General features: G+C 42.1%; 2 protein-coding genes across 2 annotated transcripts; both read left to right on the forward strand.

Annotated features, from left to right (window-relative positions):
- Positions 1-2,906: 2,906 nt before the first annotated feature.
- LOC135524721 (leukocyte elastase inhibitor-like) lies at positions 2,907-8,036 on the forward strand. The gene is made up of 7 exons (XM_064952493.1): positions 2,907-2,998; positions 3,118-3,402; positions 3,671-3,808; positions 4,029-4,146; positions 4,266-4,408; positions 4,685-4,849; positions 7,366-8,036. The coding sequence occupies exons 2-7, from the start codon at positions 3,151-3,153 to the stop codon at positions 7,807-7,809; spliced, it is 1,260 nt and encodes a 419-aa protein (XP_064808565.1). The 5' UTR covers positions 2,907-2,998; positions 3,118-3,150; the 3' UTR covers positions 7,810-8,036.
- Positions 8,037-8,162: 126 nt separating this feature from the next.
- On the forward strand, positions 8,163-16,101 carry LOC135524720 (cytochrome P450 2J4-like). Its single transcript, XM_064952492.1, has 9 exons — positions 8,163-8,739; positions 9,117-9,282; positions 10,765-10,914; positions 11,583-11,743; positions 11,899-12,075; positions 12,304-12,442; positions 12,745-12,932; positions 13,095-13,236; positions 14,824-16,101. The coding sequence occupies exons 1-9, from the start codon at positions 8,542-8,544 to the stop codon at positions 14,997-14,999; spliced, it is 1,497 nt and encodes a 498-aa protein (XP_064808564.1). The 5' UTR covers positions 8,163-8,541; the 3' UTR covers positions 15,000-16,101.
- The last annotated feature ends 1,735 nt before the right edge of the window (positions 16,102-17,836 follow it).

Below are 17,836 nucleotides of genomic sequence, written 5' to 3' on the forward strand. Positions count from 1 at the left end.
GCACCTGGCTATGGCCGGTCGAACCAATAATGGAGTGCTGATGACGCACCATCTAACTTTACTCACACGAAATAGCTTACACGCCAATCATATGCTTATGGGGGCGGGCAGAAAAAGGTTGTCGATCCACTTAGGCAAGAAGGACAACATCGGAGTTTAATTAAATAAGAAAAAAGCTGCAAAATTGAGAGTTTAAAATAAAGAGAAGTGAGGGCCAGAAAAGTAATGTTTGGGAATGATTTGGTGAAGTAGTTAAAGAGGATGATAGGAGTGTGATGATTGTGAGGCGCTATACAAATTAGACAGTCACAAGATGGGAACATCAAATAGGCCAATGGCACATCAAGGGAACTGTATTCTACTGTTCGGATGGGTTAAATGGAAACTGAAATCTGGACGCTGACTGTAGGTCTATAACCTCTCACATCATCTTAATATCTTTACAACCGGTCAAACGGATGTAATTTGGAAATTTTGCTAAGTGTATGTAAACTTCAGACTTCAACTGTATATACATTATAACAATAAGTATTCAGACCCTTTGCTATGAGACTCGAAATTGAGCTCAGGTGCATGCATCCTGTTTCCATTTATCATCCTTGAGATGTTTCTACAACTTGATTGGAGTCCACCTGGCACCATCCCTACGGTGAAGCATGGTGGTGGCAGCATCATGTTTTTCAGTGGCAGGGACTTGGAGACTAGTCAGGATAGGGGAAAGATGAACAGAGAGAAGTATAGAGAGATCCTTGATGAAAACCTGCTCAACACCTCAGACTGGGGCGAAGGCTCACCTTCCAACAAGACAACGACCCTAAGCACACAGCCAAAACAACGCAGGGGGGGCTTTGGGACAAGTCTCTGATTGTCCCTGAGTGGCCCAGCCAGAGCCCGGACTTGAACCCGATCAAACATCTCTTTAGAGAGCTGAAAATAGTTGTGCAGCAACGCTCCCCATCCAACCTGACAGAGCTTGAGAAGATCTGCAGAGAGGAATGTGAGAAACTTTTTTTCAAATCTAAAAACCTGTTTTCCTTTGTCATTATGGGGTATTATGTGTCGATGAATGATGGGGGAAAAAAAACAATTTAATCAATTTTAGAATAAGGCTGTTACAAAATGTGTAAAAGAATCATTTCAGAATGCACTGTATCTATTTATAGACAAGTTGACTAACAAGTAGCCTACCAAAATGTAGGAAATTATAAGCAGAAACATGTATAAATTTGGCACAAAAATCATGCACACCCTGTCAAAAAAATTATTCCTCTGTCTCGGACTGTAGCCTGCAGTCCATTTTCTATATTAGCTGGTTAGGGTCGGGTGCGGGCCTCAGATTTTAACGTTTTGACATATAGTCTTGCGGTTTCCGATGGTTTATTAGCAATTGCAGGCGGTTGCAGGTGTAAAAACTGCTGATCTGCACATCACTAGCACAGATACAAAGATGAGTTCTCTATCTATCTCTATTGGTAGGATAGCCTACACTTGCCTTCCACGCTGAAAGGAGGGTGTCGATGAGGGGAGAACCGTTTTCCTTTTGCTTACTAACAAATTGACACAGTCCACCAACACTTATCGGTTTCTGGGCCATGGAGGAAAGAATCCAGAGGAGACAGGACATAGACCCCGCTGCAAGTCTATTGCTTATGGTATTAATGAAGGTGGGTGGGGACAGGGGTTCCCCTAAGCTATATGGAATTGTTTAAAGAAGGTCATACCAAGTGTTATGTTCTGTTATTTACTGATGTCCCCTTTAAGAATGGAGCACCCTTGGTCATGTGCATTTTGAATTTTAAGACCCCTTAAAGTATCACTACATGAAAAATATCTGAAAGATTTAAGAAAGATCAGGAAACATTTGTTATTATTTTGGACATGATCTTTTCCACCAAACAGTCTCTATATACTTCCATTCTTGTGAGTCTTGTGAGTCCTAGTCCTTGAGCAAAACAACCGACATGTACTTGTTGTGAGAGTCTCACCCACAGAAGGGTCATATTAGCATGTAGCCCAAACTGTTCGGACGCTACAGACATAAATTGGCAGATCGACTTCAGAGGAGTCCCAACAAGCTTGTGGGGGTCGTATAGCAAAACACCATCGTGTTCGTGAGTCTCATCTTTCCAGAGGGGATTGAGATGCATCCAATGCAAAAAAAACGATATCTCTAGTTTAAACTGATGGATTTGTATGGAGATTTTTGTATTATGCTAATTCGATTTCAGCGGGGGGCGCGGACATCGACCTTAGGGATTTGAAATAAAGAAATAGATTCATAAACTCTTTCTGCCTTGCTTTCATTGTGTGTATTTCTGCCTTGGCCACATGATGTCGCCATTTAATAATTCAAACAAGTGTACATCTTGGCAACGCCCAACCAAAGATGTTTATAGCTCAACCAAGATAGACCACAACCTGTTGTTTCTAATGGGAACAAATGAGTCATAGTGGGCAAAACAAGCAAGAAGGAGGGCAGAGTAAAGTACAAGCCTGCGAGATCCTATTGGCGCGTTCTAGCATGTATTTGCATAATTCCGTTAGGGAACGCCTACTCTGAAGTGCGTGTGTGCAAAAACTCAATTACCATTTGTACTCCTTTAAACAACTCGGTTTTAATAAACTTTTACAAAGGGTAAAGCCTACAAAACTTAGTCAACTCTGTTCATAATCTAGTTTTGGGAATAGAAAATCAGATCAGCTTTGAAAAAGATCTGAAGTGGAAAGATCTGATATGGTTGGTCAAAATACCATTTAGTGCCTGTAAGACCCACATAGATACATGTATATTTACAATGAGGCCTATTTCTATAGCTTGTAAAGTGGTAACTAAGCCAGGATTATGATACTGACACAGAGTCGATGGGAGAGGGAACCACTGAGAAAAGTGAAACCACATCCTCATCTCCTTCTCCTGCAACCACTCCCACTTAGAAAAGATGTGTCCTCAATAAACGGTAGAAGGAAAAGGGGTTTCAGAGCAACGATAAAAACCAATGTAAGTAGACTATATTTATCTCTATTTTTCCATAGTCCCGCAACCAGCCATTGTTTACAGACAGACATCTGTTTAATATAATCTATATTGATGTCATTACAACAATTATGGATGAGTAGGCTGTCTCATCCATAATTCTTCGCAGAGTTGAGATGGGATCTGGTTTCAGCGGCTGCGTTCGACAACAAAGTCCAAATAAGTCCAAAGACGGTGAGGCAATACCTTTCAGCAACCCTTCATCCACTGTTCGGAACTCAAACACAGCGTTTGCTCTGGACCTTTACCGTACACTGAGTGAAAACCGTGCAGATGGAAACATATTTTTCTCCCCTCTGAGCATCAGTTCAGCTCTCGCCATGGTCTATCTGGGGGCCAAAGGAGACACCGCCAAACAGATGGCAAAGGTAGCCCTACACACACACACACACACACACACACACACACACACACACACACACACACACACACACACACACACACACACACACACACACACACACACACACACACACACACACACACACACACACACACACACACACACATACACACCAGCAACCAGTTTTGTTCTATGTGTATATAATCATTTACCAGCCCAGTCTGTCTTTGCCACAGCACTCAACCTGGTAAGTGTGTGTAAGAGATACTACTCACTCATTCTACTATTCCTAGACCCTGTGTCTCGACACTGCCACTGATGTCCACTCTGAATTTCAAAAACTCGGCTCAAAAATCAACAAACCCTCAGCTTCATACCAACTGAAACTGGTCAACTGCCTGTGTGGAGAAGAGACTTTCAACTTCTTCCCAGTGAGTTAGACCAGCTACTTTCCAAATATCTAGCAGCAGGCAGTAACCCTACTGAATATCACTACCTTGTTTGCAAATGTTGCCATTCCTCTTTCCCCTAACATGAGAATTGTGTAAATATAGGAAATAAATTCATGACCATTGGAAATATTCTACTCTCGACTGTTTGGTAATACGCTCAGCTGCTTTAGTTTAGAGTGACTCTTTACGGTTCCTCTAGGAGTTCATTGAAGCCACACAGAAGTTCTACCATGCAGAGCTGAAGGCTATGGACTTCATAGGGGCTGCAGAGGAGTCCAGAGCACAAATCAACAGCTGGGTGGAAAAGAAAACAGACAGTAAGATGACTGGTGTAAATCAGGAGTGTAAAATCTAACTATTGTATGTTAATGTAAGGATGTGTCTGCTCCAACTTCAGTAGTTGGATCCGTTAATTATTTGTGTTCTTTATCTACAGATAAAATTAAAGTGATGTTGAAACCTGACACTCTAAGCAGCATGACCAGGTTGGTTCTTGTGAATGCAGTCTACTTTAAAGCACAATGGATAAGTGAGTTCCATGAAGCTGATACCATGGAACACACCTTTCAGGTCAATGAGGTGAGAGAACTACAGTGTCTGAAAATCCTCCATTTGAGTCATAAAAACATACTTCTGAAATCAGTGTGGAAAATACACTGTCTGCAACAATTGCATAATTGCAACCAGCCCCACCAATTGTTCAAGCCATAAAACTTGTGGAAATACAGTCCTTAAACATGGTTCTTGATTACGTGTGTGTGTGTGTGTGTGTGTGTGTGTGTGTGTGTGTGTGTGTCTGTGTCATTTGTACTGTGATTATTGATGTATGACCCTGTCTCTTTTGTGTGGTTTCAGAATGAGAAAAGACAGGTGCAGATGATGGTTCAAGTCAAGAAGTTACCATACAACTACATACCCCAGTTCAAACTCCAAATCCTGGAGCTTCCATATAAAGGGGAGGAGCTGAGCATGTTCTTCCTTCTGCCTGCAGATTCCAATTACCCTGACCAGTTACTGGAGGTAGGTGTAGCCAAAACCACTATTGGACCCAGCCTTTAGCGCTGTCATGACTGTCCATGAGAATCTAAATAGGTCAGATCAGGTTTGCAATGAATAACTTCAATCAGAGGGAGGAAAGAGCTCGTGGTGATTAAAAACTCACGTCCTGTCGTAAATCAAGGGGAGAAGATTGATTAGAGAATTATGTTCTCAAGGTACATAACCCAATTTAATTATATTACTCTGTCTGCAAACCAGAATTTGTAAGATCCTGGTCGAATGAAACAGACGGAGGCCCAGCTAAATAGTCAAAAAAGTTTATTCACGGGAACGTTGTGGCGTGCACAATACAAAGACATTAATTTTATACTGACTTCTCACACCCACACATTCACACAACCATACACACACACATACACACAAGCAGACGCACACAATGTACTGCTAGGCACACACTGTCTGTCTCACTACCCAGCCGACAGAGATAGTGACCTTGTCCTTGAGACGTACTCCCCGTTCTCTCCCAAATCTCTAGTCAGGTCGGCACCGAGCTCAGACAGTCTGTGTTTTAAAATACCATAAAGACATGTATTGATTATGATTTTATACATTCTAATCAATCTCATACAATTATATGTTTCAGTGCGGAATATTCTAATCATTCAATTAACAGATAATTCTCAACTAACAAAGATTCAGGTCTCCCTCTCCAATATTCACCAAGGCATGTCCTTTGTTTCAAGAAACCATTCCTGACGAAACTCTAACACGTTCAAAAGCAAACATAGAACGTGGGGAATGGTCAGAGGCGATCTACAGAACACTAATGTAATTTTGTTTGTTATTTTGTGATGTCATTAAAAATGTTATGAAGGAAATACTGTAACTTGGAAAGTTTACTCACTGCACTCACTAGTTTACTCACTACATGTATGAAGTCTCCATACTATGCATGTAATATGAAAAATGATGAAAGTCACCTCCCGGACAATCTCTGGTATGGCTGTCCTAAGTAAAATATCTTCGAAAGCGAATTTAAGTAGGACCATTCTAATACTCAAACAATCGTATTACGCTACTCTCATCACCCCACTGGGAACCATCTACACGTCTGGCTAGCCTATCTTCAAAGAAGCATCTTCAGATGGAAGAAAAATAAACTCTGTAGTCCTGTTCAGGACTACACGACAAGTCACCCGATACCAGACAACTACAGAGGAGAACAAAGGTAGAAGACTTGTTGGAACTCTTTTGAATAATCAGAGCCTTAAAAGTGTGCTGCGAAAAGGCCCAACTTCCTTTCCAAGAGAGAGATCCGGCGAACCAAGGCATTTCATGTAAATGCATTCATGATTTCTTACTCAAAGAAGGCGGCGGATCGTGTGCAAAGTATGTGGTTACTGTAAGTGAGAGTAGTTTCTGAAAGTACCAATGTTAAGTGTCTCTGTCCCGCTCTCTCCCTCCCTCCCCATCTCTTTTGTAATAAGCAGCCACGTTGTTGTAATTCTGCTAGGGACCTGTTTTTTAACATATTACCTGTGTATGTTTATCCTGTGTTACCATTTAATTAGCTAGTAAATAAATATACCAATTTGTGTAGTACTGAAGTAAGGTTCAGGTTTTTGCAGATGCAAGGAGGTTACGACTGTTCAGAATGACGAAATGATACGAGGTTATGATTAATAAGTTGACTGTTTATAGATGTGATAGGTAAAGACCCTTTAGAGTTTAATTGGGGAGATGGTAACTCTTTAAAGAGCCACTCTCATGGTGCCCCAGATCCTAATGAGTTACTTGTTACATGATTAATTTAATTAGGTAACAACATATTTCAGTAATTTAGATAAATAACAGTCTTCAGATTAATGTTAAAGTCAAGTCACGACAGCTCAGAGGACTATTAGTCTTGTGTTGCGTGGAAGACCATGGTTCAATACTCTGTGGATCATACATCCACAACTTTTCCCGTATGAAGCACAGGATGTTGGTGACACCTTAATTGGGGAGGACGGGCTCGTGATAATGGCTGGAGTGGAATCAGTGGAATGGTATCACATACATCAAACATGGCTTGATGCCTTTTCATTTGCTCCGTTCCAGCCATTATTATGAGCCGTCCTCCTCTCAACAGCCTCTACTCATATGTAGATATAGTGAAAACCTCTGCTGACATTTAATTGCTTGGAAAGTAATATGTCACAAAACAAATTTCTCCACAAACTGACTACAAAAACATATATCTTCTTACCTTTTAAATGCGTTAACATACTGTATGTAAGACTGGCAGCAAGGTCCATATACCGCCAATATAGAGTTGTGCTGTTTAATAGCCAGTGGAGGGGTGGACGCCTCATAATAGTAGCTGGAACGGAGCGAATGGAATCAAACACATTGAAACCATGTGTTTGATGTTGTTGATACTCTTCCACATATACTGATCCAGCCATTACCACATGGCCGTCCTCCCCAATTAAGGTGCCACCAACCTCCTGTGGTTACATCATCTCCTGTTTGTCATTCTCCACTGTCTGACACAGCTGGGGAGAGAGCTGACACCGGAGAGGATCCACAAGTGGACCAAACGGCAGAAAATGGGTACCAGGACCAAAGTCCAAGTTTCAATCCCCAAGTTTAAACTGCAGGAGGACTATCAGCTGAACACACCCCTGGCCTCGCTGGGCATGGTGGATGTGTTCGACCAGGACAGAGCAGACCTATCTGGGATGAGTGCAGCGATGGAAGAGGAAGTCTACCTATCCACTGTAGCCCACAAGGCCTTCGTAGACGTGAACGAGAGAGGCACAGAGGCAGGCGCGTCCACAGGGGCAGAGGGCAAAATGTACGGTTTCAGTAGCATGCATTACTTCACGGCAGACCACCCCTTTATTTTCTTCATTAGACACAACCAGACCCAATCCATTCTGTTTCTGGGCAGGTTCTCTTCACCTGAGGAGGGTGACAGGGAGGGAAGATTTCTGTAGGAAGGGAAAATAATGTTTTGAAAAACATGTTATATAATGCAAGAGAGCCCTTCACAGTTTAGTTGATTATTGTCGATCTTGTGTACCGAGTTTGGATTTGACCTTTACTACGTGGATAGTGCTGTTATGTATTGTTGTGTAATAGAGCTCTCACGTGCTTATAGTTTGTGATATTTAATGTATTGAAAATCATCAATGATATAATAAAGTGAAAGTTTCTCTATGTAGATTGTCTACACGTGAAAATATTAGGAAATAGAATGTAGTAGTCTGTATTGGCACATTGCAGGCAAATATTCCCTTGTGTAACTAGCCTATCACAGAGACCTTCATTGTGCAGCTATTGCGTAACAAATGTACGAATATCCCAGATTGAATTCTTGCCCCAGTAAAAGTCCGTCTGAACAGGCTGAGACATCTGGGTCACACAAAACTACAAATGTAAGTACCATTTTAGGAAACCTTTTCCTCATTGGTTTGGCCGGAGAGGCAAGGAATGTGTTTACATTTGTGAAAGCTAGAAGTTGTTGAACTCTGCCCTATATCACTGCAGTCCTCCATGGATTTATGTTCTCTTACAGAATAAGACTTGTTTATTCTAGAGAAAAGTTTACGGTTTTGTCCGCTGACCACATGTGATCTTCTAATACATGCCTTAAGAGTAAAGACTTCTACTCAGGGTTTCTACTGCCTCTGTACGCATTACCAGAGAGTTCAGTCAGGGTTTCCACCATGTTGGAGGCGTTAGTCTGTCTGGTGGGACAGTGGATCGATACCAAGGGGGTCCTCCTGTTCCTCTTGGTTCTGTTGGTGACCAAGTACATCCATGATCTGCCGCCTAAGAACTACCCACCAGGCCCCTTCCCCCTGCCTTTTGTTGGGAATATGTTGAATATCAGCATCAAGGACCACATAGGCTCCTTTAAAAAGGTAAGGACACGTGAGGGATAAGGTCGTGTGTAACTGCTTTTTGGTTCCAGCTAGAAGTCTTTTGCTTTCCATGTACAAACTTCTGGGGAAAGGGTTGTACATGGAACCCAAAAAGGTTCTACCTGGATGCAAAAAGGGTTCTTTAAAGAGTTAACCTATGGGGACAGCTGAAGAACCCTTTTAGGTTCTAGATAGCACATTGTTTTCCCCACATCTCCATAGGCTTTTCCACAAGAACAAAATATGCTATACTCAGTGACCAATTGGATCTAGTCATTCTGTAATCATCTGTTTCTTTTGTAAATATCCGATCTAATAAATTATGATGTAATTAGTGTGCTTAGTGTGACATGCTCACTAAAGTGTGTTTTCTACAGTTTGTAGAGACCTACGGGGATGTGACTACATTAGACTTGGGTGGAGGGAACCGCTGTGTGCTCCTCTCAGGTCTCCAAGGCTTTAAGGAAGCCTTTGTGGATCAGGCTGATGCCTTCACTGATCGGCCATCTTACCCCCTGAACGACAGGATAAGCAGAGGCTTGGGTAGGCTAATATGGTAGCTTAATGCAGGGGTTCCCAAACTCCTGGGTCCCCCCCAGGTACACAAACCAAAATGTGCACCCAGGAGGGGCCTAGGGCCGAGTTTGGGAAACCTTGGTTTAATTAATTGAAATAAGTTTGACCATTATGACATTGTGCCACCAGTAAGAGTAATAACACCAATGAGACATTTTTGGTACATTTTCTAGAATGGAGGTCACAATCCTTAAAAAACATTTACTAAAGTGATATGATTAATCATTTTGCTCACAATGTTGTTTCTCTTTATTTAAATTGACACCAAGTGAGGCTTTGGATTTAGACACACCACATGATCAATGGAATCCTCACATTTATGACATAATTTTCTTTAATTAAGACCCCTCCCCCAATAACAGTTTGCCACTTGAGATGATGCTCAAGATCCTTGTATATCTTTGTGATCAGTGATTTTCAAGGTGGTAACAACAATGACATAACACTGAAGGAAACACATTCTGCTAGTAAAAAAAAGTGTTTTAATAGCCTTCTTTGTTTTTATTGATCTGTACAATATCTTTAATTGTCACGCCCTGACCTTAGTTATCTATGTTTTATGTATTATTTTGGTCAGGGTGGGTATGTGTGTTTTTGTATATCTATGGGTTTTTGTATATCTATGGGTTTTTGTATGTCTAGGTAATGTAGGTTTATGGTGGCCTGAATTGGTTCCCAATCAGAGGCAGCTGTTTATCGTTGTCTCTGATTGGGGATCCTATTTAGCTTGCCATTTTGGTTTTGTGGGTTGTTGTCTATGTGTAGTTGCATGTCAGCACACGTTCTATATAGCGTCACGGTCGTTTTGTTAGTGTTCTTTCTTTATTAAAAGAAGAATGTATTCATATCACGCTGTGCCTTGGTCTCCTCTGTACGATGACCATGAATACTTTTTTTTCACTGTCTAGCATTCAAAATAATATCTCTAAATCCCCAAAGCATTTCTACATATCACCAGTGGGACAAGTTCATTTGACCTTTATTTAACTAGGCAAGTCAGTTAAGAACAAATTCTTATTTTCAATGACGCCTAGGAACAGTGGGGTTAACTGCCTGTTCAGGGGCAGAACAACAGATTTGTACCTTGTCAGCTCGGGGATATGAACTTGAAGCTTTTCAGTTACTAGTCCAATGCTTTAACCACTAGGCTACCCTGCCGCCCCAATTAGCTAACCCCCAGTATTTTCTACAATACATAAAAATATATGTTTTTCAGTATAAAGGACTTACATTGGTTTTCACATTAAATAACAGCAGTAGATGTATTATTTGTCACGTTTTTGTGTTTTTACAAAATGGTGCCAAAGTTAACGGACAGCATTTACCACCACAATTCAAGGATGACACATCAGGCAGAACCACACAATCATATTGGGTCTTATTTAGTTCTATTTAATCTTAGTAATTCTGTCATTGTCTCTATGTCTTGACCGGATGATGGTTATCTAGGCCTGATCTCCTCTAACGGTCACATGTGGCGGCAGCAGAGGCGCTTTGCCGTGTCCACGCTCAAATACTTTGGAGTGGGGAAGAAGACTCTGGAGACCTCCATCCTCCAGGAAAGCCACTTCCTGTGTGATGTCTACTTGGCAGAGAGAGGTGAAGTCAGCGTTTATGCTACACTTTTATGGTGCCCAAACCAGGGAATGAACCACAGTCTCAGTTGTTTAACTGGCACTCTTATCCAGAATGGCTAGATGTTGTATGGTTAATTGCTATCTGGCGTTCAAACCCAAAACGTTGCTATTGTGAAGTCCAGATGTTTCTTAGCTTTAATTTCCAACAGTCTCTGATCAAGGTATCCTCTCTCTACTTGTAAATGAATGCTATGAACAAGCATCTTGAGATGTAGTTATTTGCATATTTCCATTGGGGAACGCCTACTCTGTGAAGTGTGCAGGTGCAATAACTCAACTCACCCTTGCACTAGTTCTAAACAATGATTTATTTTTTTTTGCAAAGGGTAAAATCTACAAAACTGAGTCCAATCTGGTCATAACAGATTTTCGTTTTTGGAACAGAAAACTGTATTGAGATCAAATGTTTCATAATGTTGACCACAATCCATCTCGGTCCATGATCTCCCACTGATGGCCACTGGGCTTCCTCTCATCACCGTATTTGTTTTTGTTTGGAAAAGTCAACCAGCTGCTTCACTTATACATCCGGTGAAATATCTGGCTCATTGTTCCATCTGTGTCTAAACTGTCTGAGTAAGACATCTTCATTTATCCACCATCTTTGACCCAACCTCTGAACTGTTTCAGGCCTGCCCTTTAACCCTGAAGACATCACCAACAATGCAGTGGCCAACATTGTTTGCACCCTGGTGTTTGGTTGTAGGTTTGAATACAACGACCACCACTTCCACCACATGCTGAAATGCTCTGAGGACATTTTACAGCTGCCTGCTACCTTCTGTGGACGGGTATGGTTACAACGACATAGATGTGTCTGTTATTCTCTGTTGGGTGATCAGTGTATCTCTTTGGCAAAGTGAATTATAGTGCACAGCATCTGCAAGGACACACAGTCTCCTCAGGAAATCTACCTTCTCAGGCTAATTTCATGTTCTTTCGACAGATGTATAATCAGTTTCCCACATTGCTGCACTATTTACCTGGGAGGCACCAATCAGCCTTTATCAACCTTGCTACCATAAAGCAGTTTATCAAGGAGGAAGTAGAGAAACACAAAGAGGGCAGGAACCCGTCCAACCCCAGAGACTACATAGACTGTTACCTGGAAGAGATAGAGAAGGTAATACAACAGCCTGACCTTTTCAGCTCTTTTCTATCTTTAACAGTTACTCCCTGTGATCTACTCTCATTTCTTTAGAATTACGATAGCCGTGTTAATATAGTTTGTCATATTTTGGATTGTGCATTTGTGGTTTAGAATGACTTTGTCAGCAAACTCCCCACAGCCTGACAATGCATGATGATTTGCCCTCAACTTAACATCACCTGATGACCATTCCCCCTACAGAATCAGGATGGGGCGGCTGGCTTCACTGAGGAGAACCTGCTGCACTGCGTGGTGGATCTGTTTGGGGCCGGGACAGAAACAACGTCCAACACCCTTCTCTGGGCAATGCTGTACATGGCCAAGTACCCCGACATTCAAAGTGTGACACTGGCAGGAACACATCTATTAGTATTAAAAAATGTTGGTTTCAAATGGCTGGTTTCCCAGACACAATAGAACATTTTCATTGAGCATGTTTTTTAATCCAGAACTAGGCTTCATCTGTGTTCAGGAAATAGGCGCTAAGCGTAAACAGGCCCTAACAGTACTCTGTTATAATAGCCTAGTGTTTACCAGGAAAATTACTTGTTTTATGGCTTTGTTAATCCATTATATTGCATGTGCTATGCAGCCATCTGGCCTAGCAAATCATTAACTTCCTCATTCTGACTCCGTCCATAGAGAAGGTGCAAGCGGAGATCGATGAGGTCATAGGTTCGGCACGCCAGCCCTCAATGGATGACCGAGCCGACATGCCATATACCTACGCTGTGATCCATGAGATCCAGAGGTTTGGGAACATCGTCCCTTTCACGCCTCCCAGAGTGGCCAATAAGGACACCACCGTGGCGGGCTATCTAGTGCCCAAGGTGGGTGTAGGGTTGATGGATTTGTTGTGAATCTACTGCTGGAGTACATGATCAACTGAATGTTTGAGTTGATGCGTGCTGGTTCAATAGTGCATGTTGACTTCACATTAAAGGTTTTACTGGCAATGATGTTTGACAAATTAACTCTTCTGTTTTGCACAGGGAATGATGGTGCTTCCAATGTTAAAACCAATCCTACAGGACAGAGATGAGTATGCAACCCCTAACCAGTTCAATCCTGGACATTTCCTGGATAAAAATGGAAAATTTGTCAAAAAAGACAATTTTATCCCATTTTCTATAGGTAATGTATTATGAACATGCGTTTAAAGGGGATGGAAACACTAGGATTTTAACTGTACATCGCCATATTAGCATTGCTGCATCACTGGCAGGAGAGAATTTTGGAACTCCCAAAAATAGCTGAATTTACAGAGTAGCTCCGAGTCTGATAATTAGTTTATTACAGAGAATGAAATAATGTAAGTTTAATATCAGTAGTGGTTAGGTGCTCAATATGTTGTAATGAAACAGCAGGGAGCAGGTCTCGAACCCTCAACCTTCTAGCCCGAGGTCCGGCGCGCTATCGACTGTGCCGCAAAATCATGCTCGTGCGGCAGGGTCGATTTCCGCGCTTATAAACCCTGGGTCGTTACAATATATAATCAGTATCTTATAACGATGTGTTTCCCCAACGCCTTTTGGCGCGATGGTGAGACATTTACCTTTTTATTAGACGAGCGAGTTCTAATCGCAGACAGCGTCATGATTTATGAAATCTCATTCTAGCCAATAACGGGGCGTGCTCATAGATACGTTGTGATTTAGTTTCGGTATCAGACTAACTTCAATGATTTTGTTTGCTTACCATACAGGCTGGCAGTTTATCGCCAGTTCACCCTATGGGCACAAGGGAGAATTAGAAGAGGTGTACGGCGTGTGTAGTTTCTTCCCTAAGGCGCGCATACCCAGAAGCAAAGGCATTTACATAGAGTTTGAACATAGAGTTTGAATAAAACCAGTTAATTTAGTAAATCTATCCTTTTTTTCAAGACATAGTGCCTGCGCCTTTTGTAAAAAATAGTATTGGTTAGCTTATCCACAATAACGACAGGTTCAAGCGTAACCAGAAACTTGCTTATAAAATAAAATAACTCTCAAGGCGCACTAATCCCGTGTCCCTGTCGTTAGAGCAGTGACTTCAACTAGCTGTTGCTCCCATCTATTGGAAAGGAATGGTAACTACACTAGGCAGTTCGTAGAATGTTAGCTTGCACCACTCCGAACGCACTGCAACTGCCTCTGCAACACAATGGTGCAAGGCAAATGCAGCGTTTCATTGGAAATCAATGTAATTCTGGTGTGCCGAAATGCAATGACGCTGTTGGTGTTTCGAAGCCTCAACACCACAGACAATTTGATGATTCCTGCCAGTGACGCACTGGCGTCAGTCGTTACTATGGCAATTTAAAATGGTGCTGACCATAGCTCAAATAAACCTTATCAATGATCAAAATACTAAATGTAGAGATGTGTTTATGTTAAATGCACATGTTTAGTATTAGTGGATTGAATACATCTCTTTGCTTAGATGTACTTTCTGTTTCCATCACCCTTTAAAATGTAAAATGTTACTGTTAATTCATAACAGAAACCCTTAATTTGTCTCCCAAACGTGTATCACAAAGCTATCTTCCTTCAATCCTCCCTACCAGAGAAATGGTTGTTCAAAATCAAATGTGCTACTGCAGGGTCTTTAAACAGAATTGTTCGGGTTTTCATTTTCCATAGATTCTGCCAAGACACGGAGGGTGGAAGAGTGGAGAACACACACACACACCCTCCATCCTCATGTTAAAGGTATCTGTGTGTGTGCTCTACTCTCTCTCAGGTAAGAGGATGTGTCCAGGGGAGCAGCTGGCCAGGATGGAACTGTTTCTGTTCTTCACCTTTCTGCTCCAGAGGTTCACCTTCACACCTCCACGGGGCTGGGAGCTGGGCCTGGAGGGCCAGGTGGGCATCACCAGTAGACCAAAGCCCTTCAAAATCTGTGCCTTGCCTCGATGAGACACCTTGGGTGAATCTCTATTGTATTTTGTTGATTCCTTGTGTTCTCTCTCCTTGCCTCCTTCTCAAAATACATTGGAGGAATGTGCCTTGAGAAGGAGATGAGGAGGGAGGATGTGAGGAATCAAGAAAATACGATTGATATGAATTTGTGTAGGACTAGGCCCTGCATGAACTGGTTGATGAAGATAAATAGCATTGTTTGTCAAGCCTGTCTAAAATATTTTGTACTCTAACTGAGGAAATATTTGGTAGAGGTGGAGAGAATTCCAGCATCCAGCTCGTGCATCATGATGTTTATATTGTAAGAGTGGTGTATTAGAATTGCATTCAAATTCTTTCTTCATTTTGTTTACTGGAAATTATATTTCTGGAAGTCATTGTATACAAAATGTGTTTACTTTACTTATTTACTTCCCAAAACAGGGTGTATGATTATTATGAGCTTATTGATGATGAGTGAAACTTCTCATGTAATTATGTTAACTGTTACTGTGGCGTGAAGAAATCATACCATCTCAATGGATCCGTGCCCTCTCATTAGTGCGGGGTGGCACAGATGTCATGGGGAACGGGTGACAGGGTGATGCCAAAGTTGTCGTCCCATCACGGGCTTCACTCTGGGCGCCATGGAGAACAAGAACCTCTGTATGAAGGTGAAGAAGAGGAATAGCTCCATCCAGGTCAAGCTCTCTCCCAGGCACATTAGTTTACCTGGAGGAGAGACACGAGGGTAGATTTAAGCAATAAGGCTCCTCTGACGTTTGTGGTATATGGCCAATATACCACTGCTGTTACGCATCGCGGAGTGCCTGGACACAGACCTTTGCCATGGTATATTGGCCATATACCACAACCCTCCGAGGAGCCTTATTGCTATTATAAACTGGTTACCAACATAATTAGAGCAGTAAAAATACATGTTTTGTCATACCCGTGGTATACGGTCTGATATAACATGTCTGTCAGCCAACCAGCATTCATGGCTTAATCAGTATTAGCTAATTACTGTACTTCATTGTGTGAACATAATGCTATAGACTGCAGTTTCTTATGCAGTTTGTGAACTATATCCCTTTATTCTTCATGGTACACTGACAAAATATTTGTACTTATTCCTGTGTCCTGTTTGTCTGTTGCCAGTTCGTCTTGTCAAATCAATCAGTGTGGTTTTCTGTGCTCCTGGTTATTTTTTTTCCCTTATTGCTGTTTTTGCTAGTCCTCCCAGTTTTGACCCTTGACTCTGAACCAGCCTACCTGACCATACTGCCTGCTCTGACCTTGAGCCTGCCTGCCATTCTGTACCTCCTGGATGACCTAGTTTATGATCTTTTGCCTGTCCCTTGGATTATAATAAATATCAAGAGACTCGAACCGTCTGCCTCCCATGTCTGCATCTGGGTCTCGCTCTGTGCCCTTATAAGTCATCGCATTTTGGTACATCAGAATTACATTAATTTCCAATTAAATGCTGAGTTTGCCTTGCAGAATTGCGTTGCAGAGGCAGTTGCAGTGCGTTAGTTGTGGTGCATAACTCTTTGAACACGCTGCTCAAAATAGGATGCAGCATCATCTGGATATGTATGCAACAAAAGTTCAACATTAACCTTCTGCTCCCTCCTCTATGCATACAGTTAGACACACATGTTCAATCATTCTCTGCAATGCAATGCTGCAAGGCAAACGCAGTGTTTCAGAATGTAATTCTGGTGTACCGAAATGCAAAGACGCTGTTGGTGTGATTGATGCATAAGTTGGATTTATCAAAGGTATGAGTCAAACTGTATGTGTAGACGGCTTGACAGAAATGGTAACAGAAGGTGAATGTTGAACTTTTGTTGCATACATATCCAGATGATGCTGCATCCTATCAATGAGGAGATGGCACAAATAAGATACCGGGAGATGGTACGTGGGTACCTACTTCTATAAACCAATGAGTAGATGGGAGGGGCAGGACTTGCAGCGCGATCTGCGTCAGAAATCAAAGTTAAATCATCAAATCATCAAGGAACCCACCAGGTACAACCCTAAATCTGCAAACAAGGGCACCCTCATAGACGTTATCCTGACCAACTGGCCCTCCAAATACACCTACGTTGTCTTCAATCAGGATCTCAGCGATCACTGCCTCATTGCCTGTATCCGCTATGGGCCAGCAGTCAAACGACCACCCCTCATCACTGTCAAACGCTCCCTAAAACACTTCTGAGAGTAGGCCTTTCTAATTGACCTGGCCCGGGTATCCTGGAAGGATATTGACCTCATCCCGTCAGTTGAGGATGCCTGGCCATTCTTTAAAAGTAACTTCCTCACCATCTTAGATAAGTATGCTCCGTTCAAAAAAATGCAGAACTAAGAACAGATATAGCCCTTGGTTCACTCCAGACCTGACTGCCCTCGACCAGCACAAAAACATCCTGTGGCGGACTGCAATAGCATCGAATAGTCCCCGCGATATGCAACTGTTCAGGGAAGTCAGGAACCAATACACGCAGTCAGTCAGGAAAGCAAAGGCCAACTTTTTCAAGCAGAAATTTGCATCCTGTAACACTAATTCCCTCAAAATTTGGGACACTCTAAAGTCCATGGAGAATAAGAGCACCTCCTCCCAGCTGCCCACTACACTGAGGATAGGAAACATTGTCACCACTGATAAATCTAGAGTTCAGTGTGACAAATCGGAGGGCCTGTTGTCTGGACCTATGGCAGTCTCTATGGGGGTGCCACAGGGTTATATTCTCGGGCCGACTCTTCTCTGTATACATCAATGATGTCGCCCTTGATGCTGGTGATTCTCTGATCAACCTCTACGCAGATGACACCATTCTGTTTCT

The sequence above is a fragment of the Oncorhynchus masou genome, chromosome 31 (genome assembly GCF_036934945.1).
Source record: "Oncorhynchus masou masou isolate Uvic2021 chromosome 31, UVic_Omas_1.1, whole genome shotgun sequence".
Taxonomy (NCBI): domain Eukaryota; kingdom Metazoa; phylum Chordata; class Actinopteri; order Salmoniformes; family Salmonidae; genus Oncorhynchus; species Oncorhynchus masou.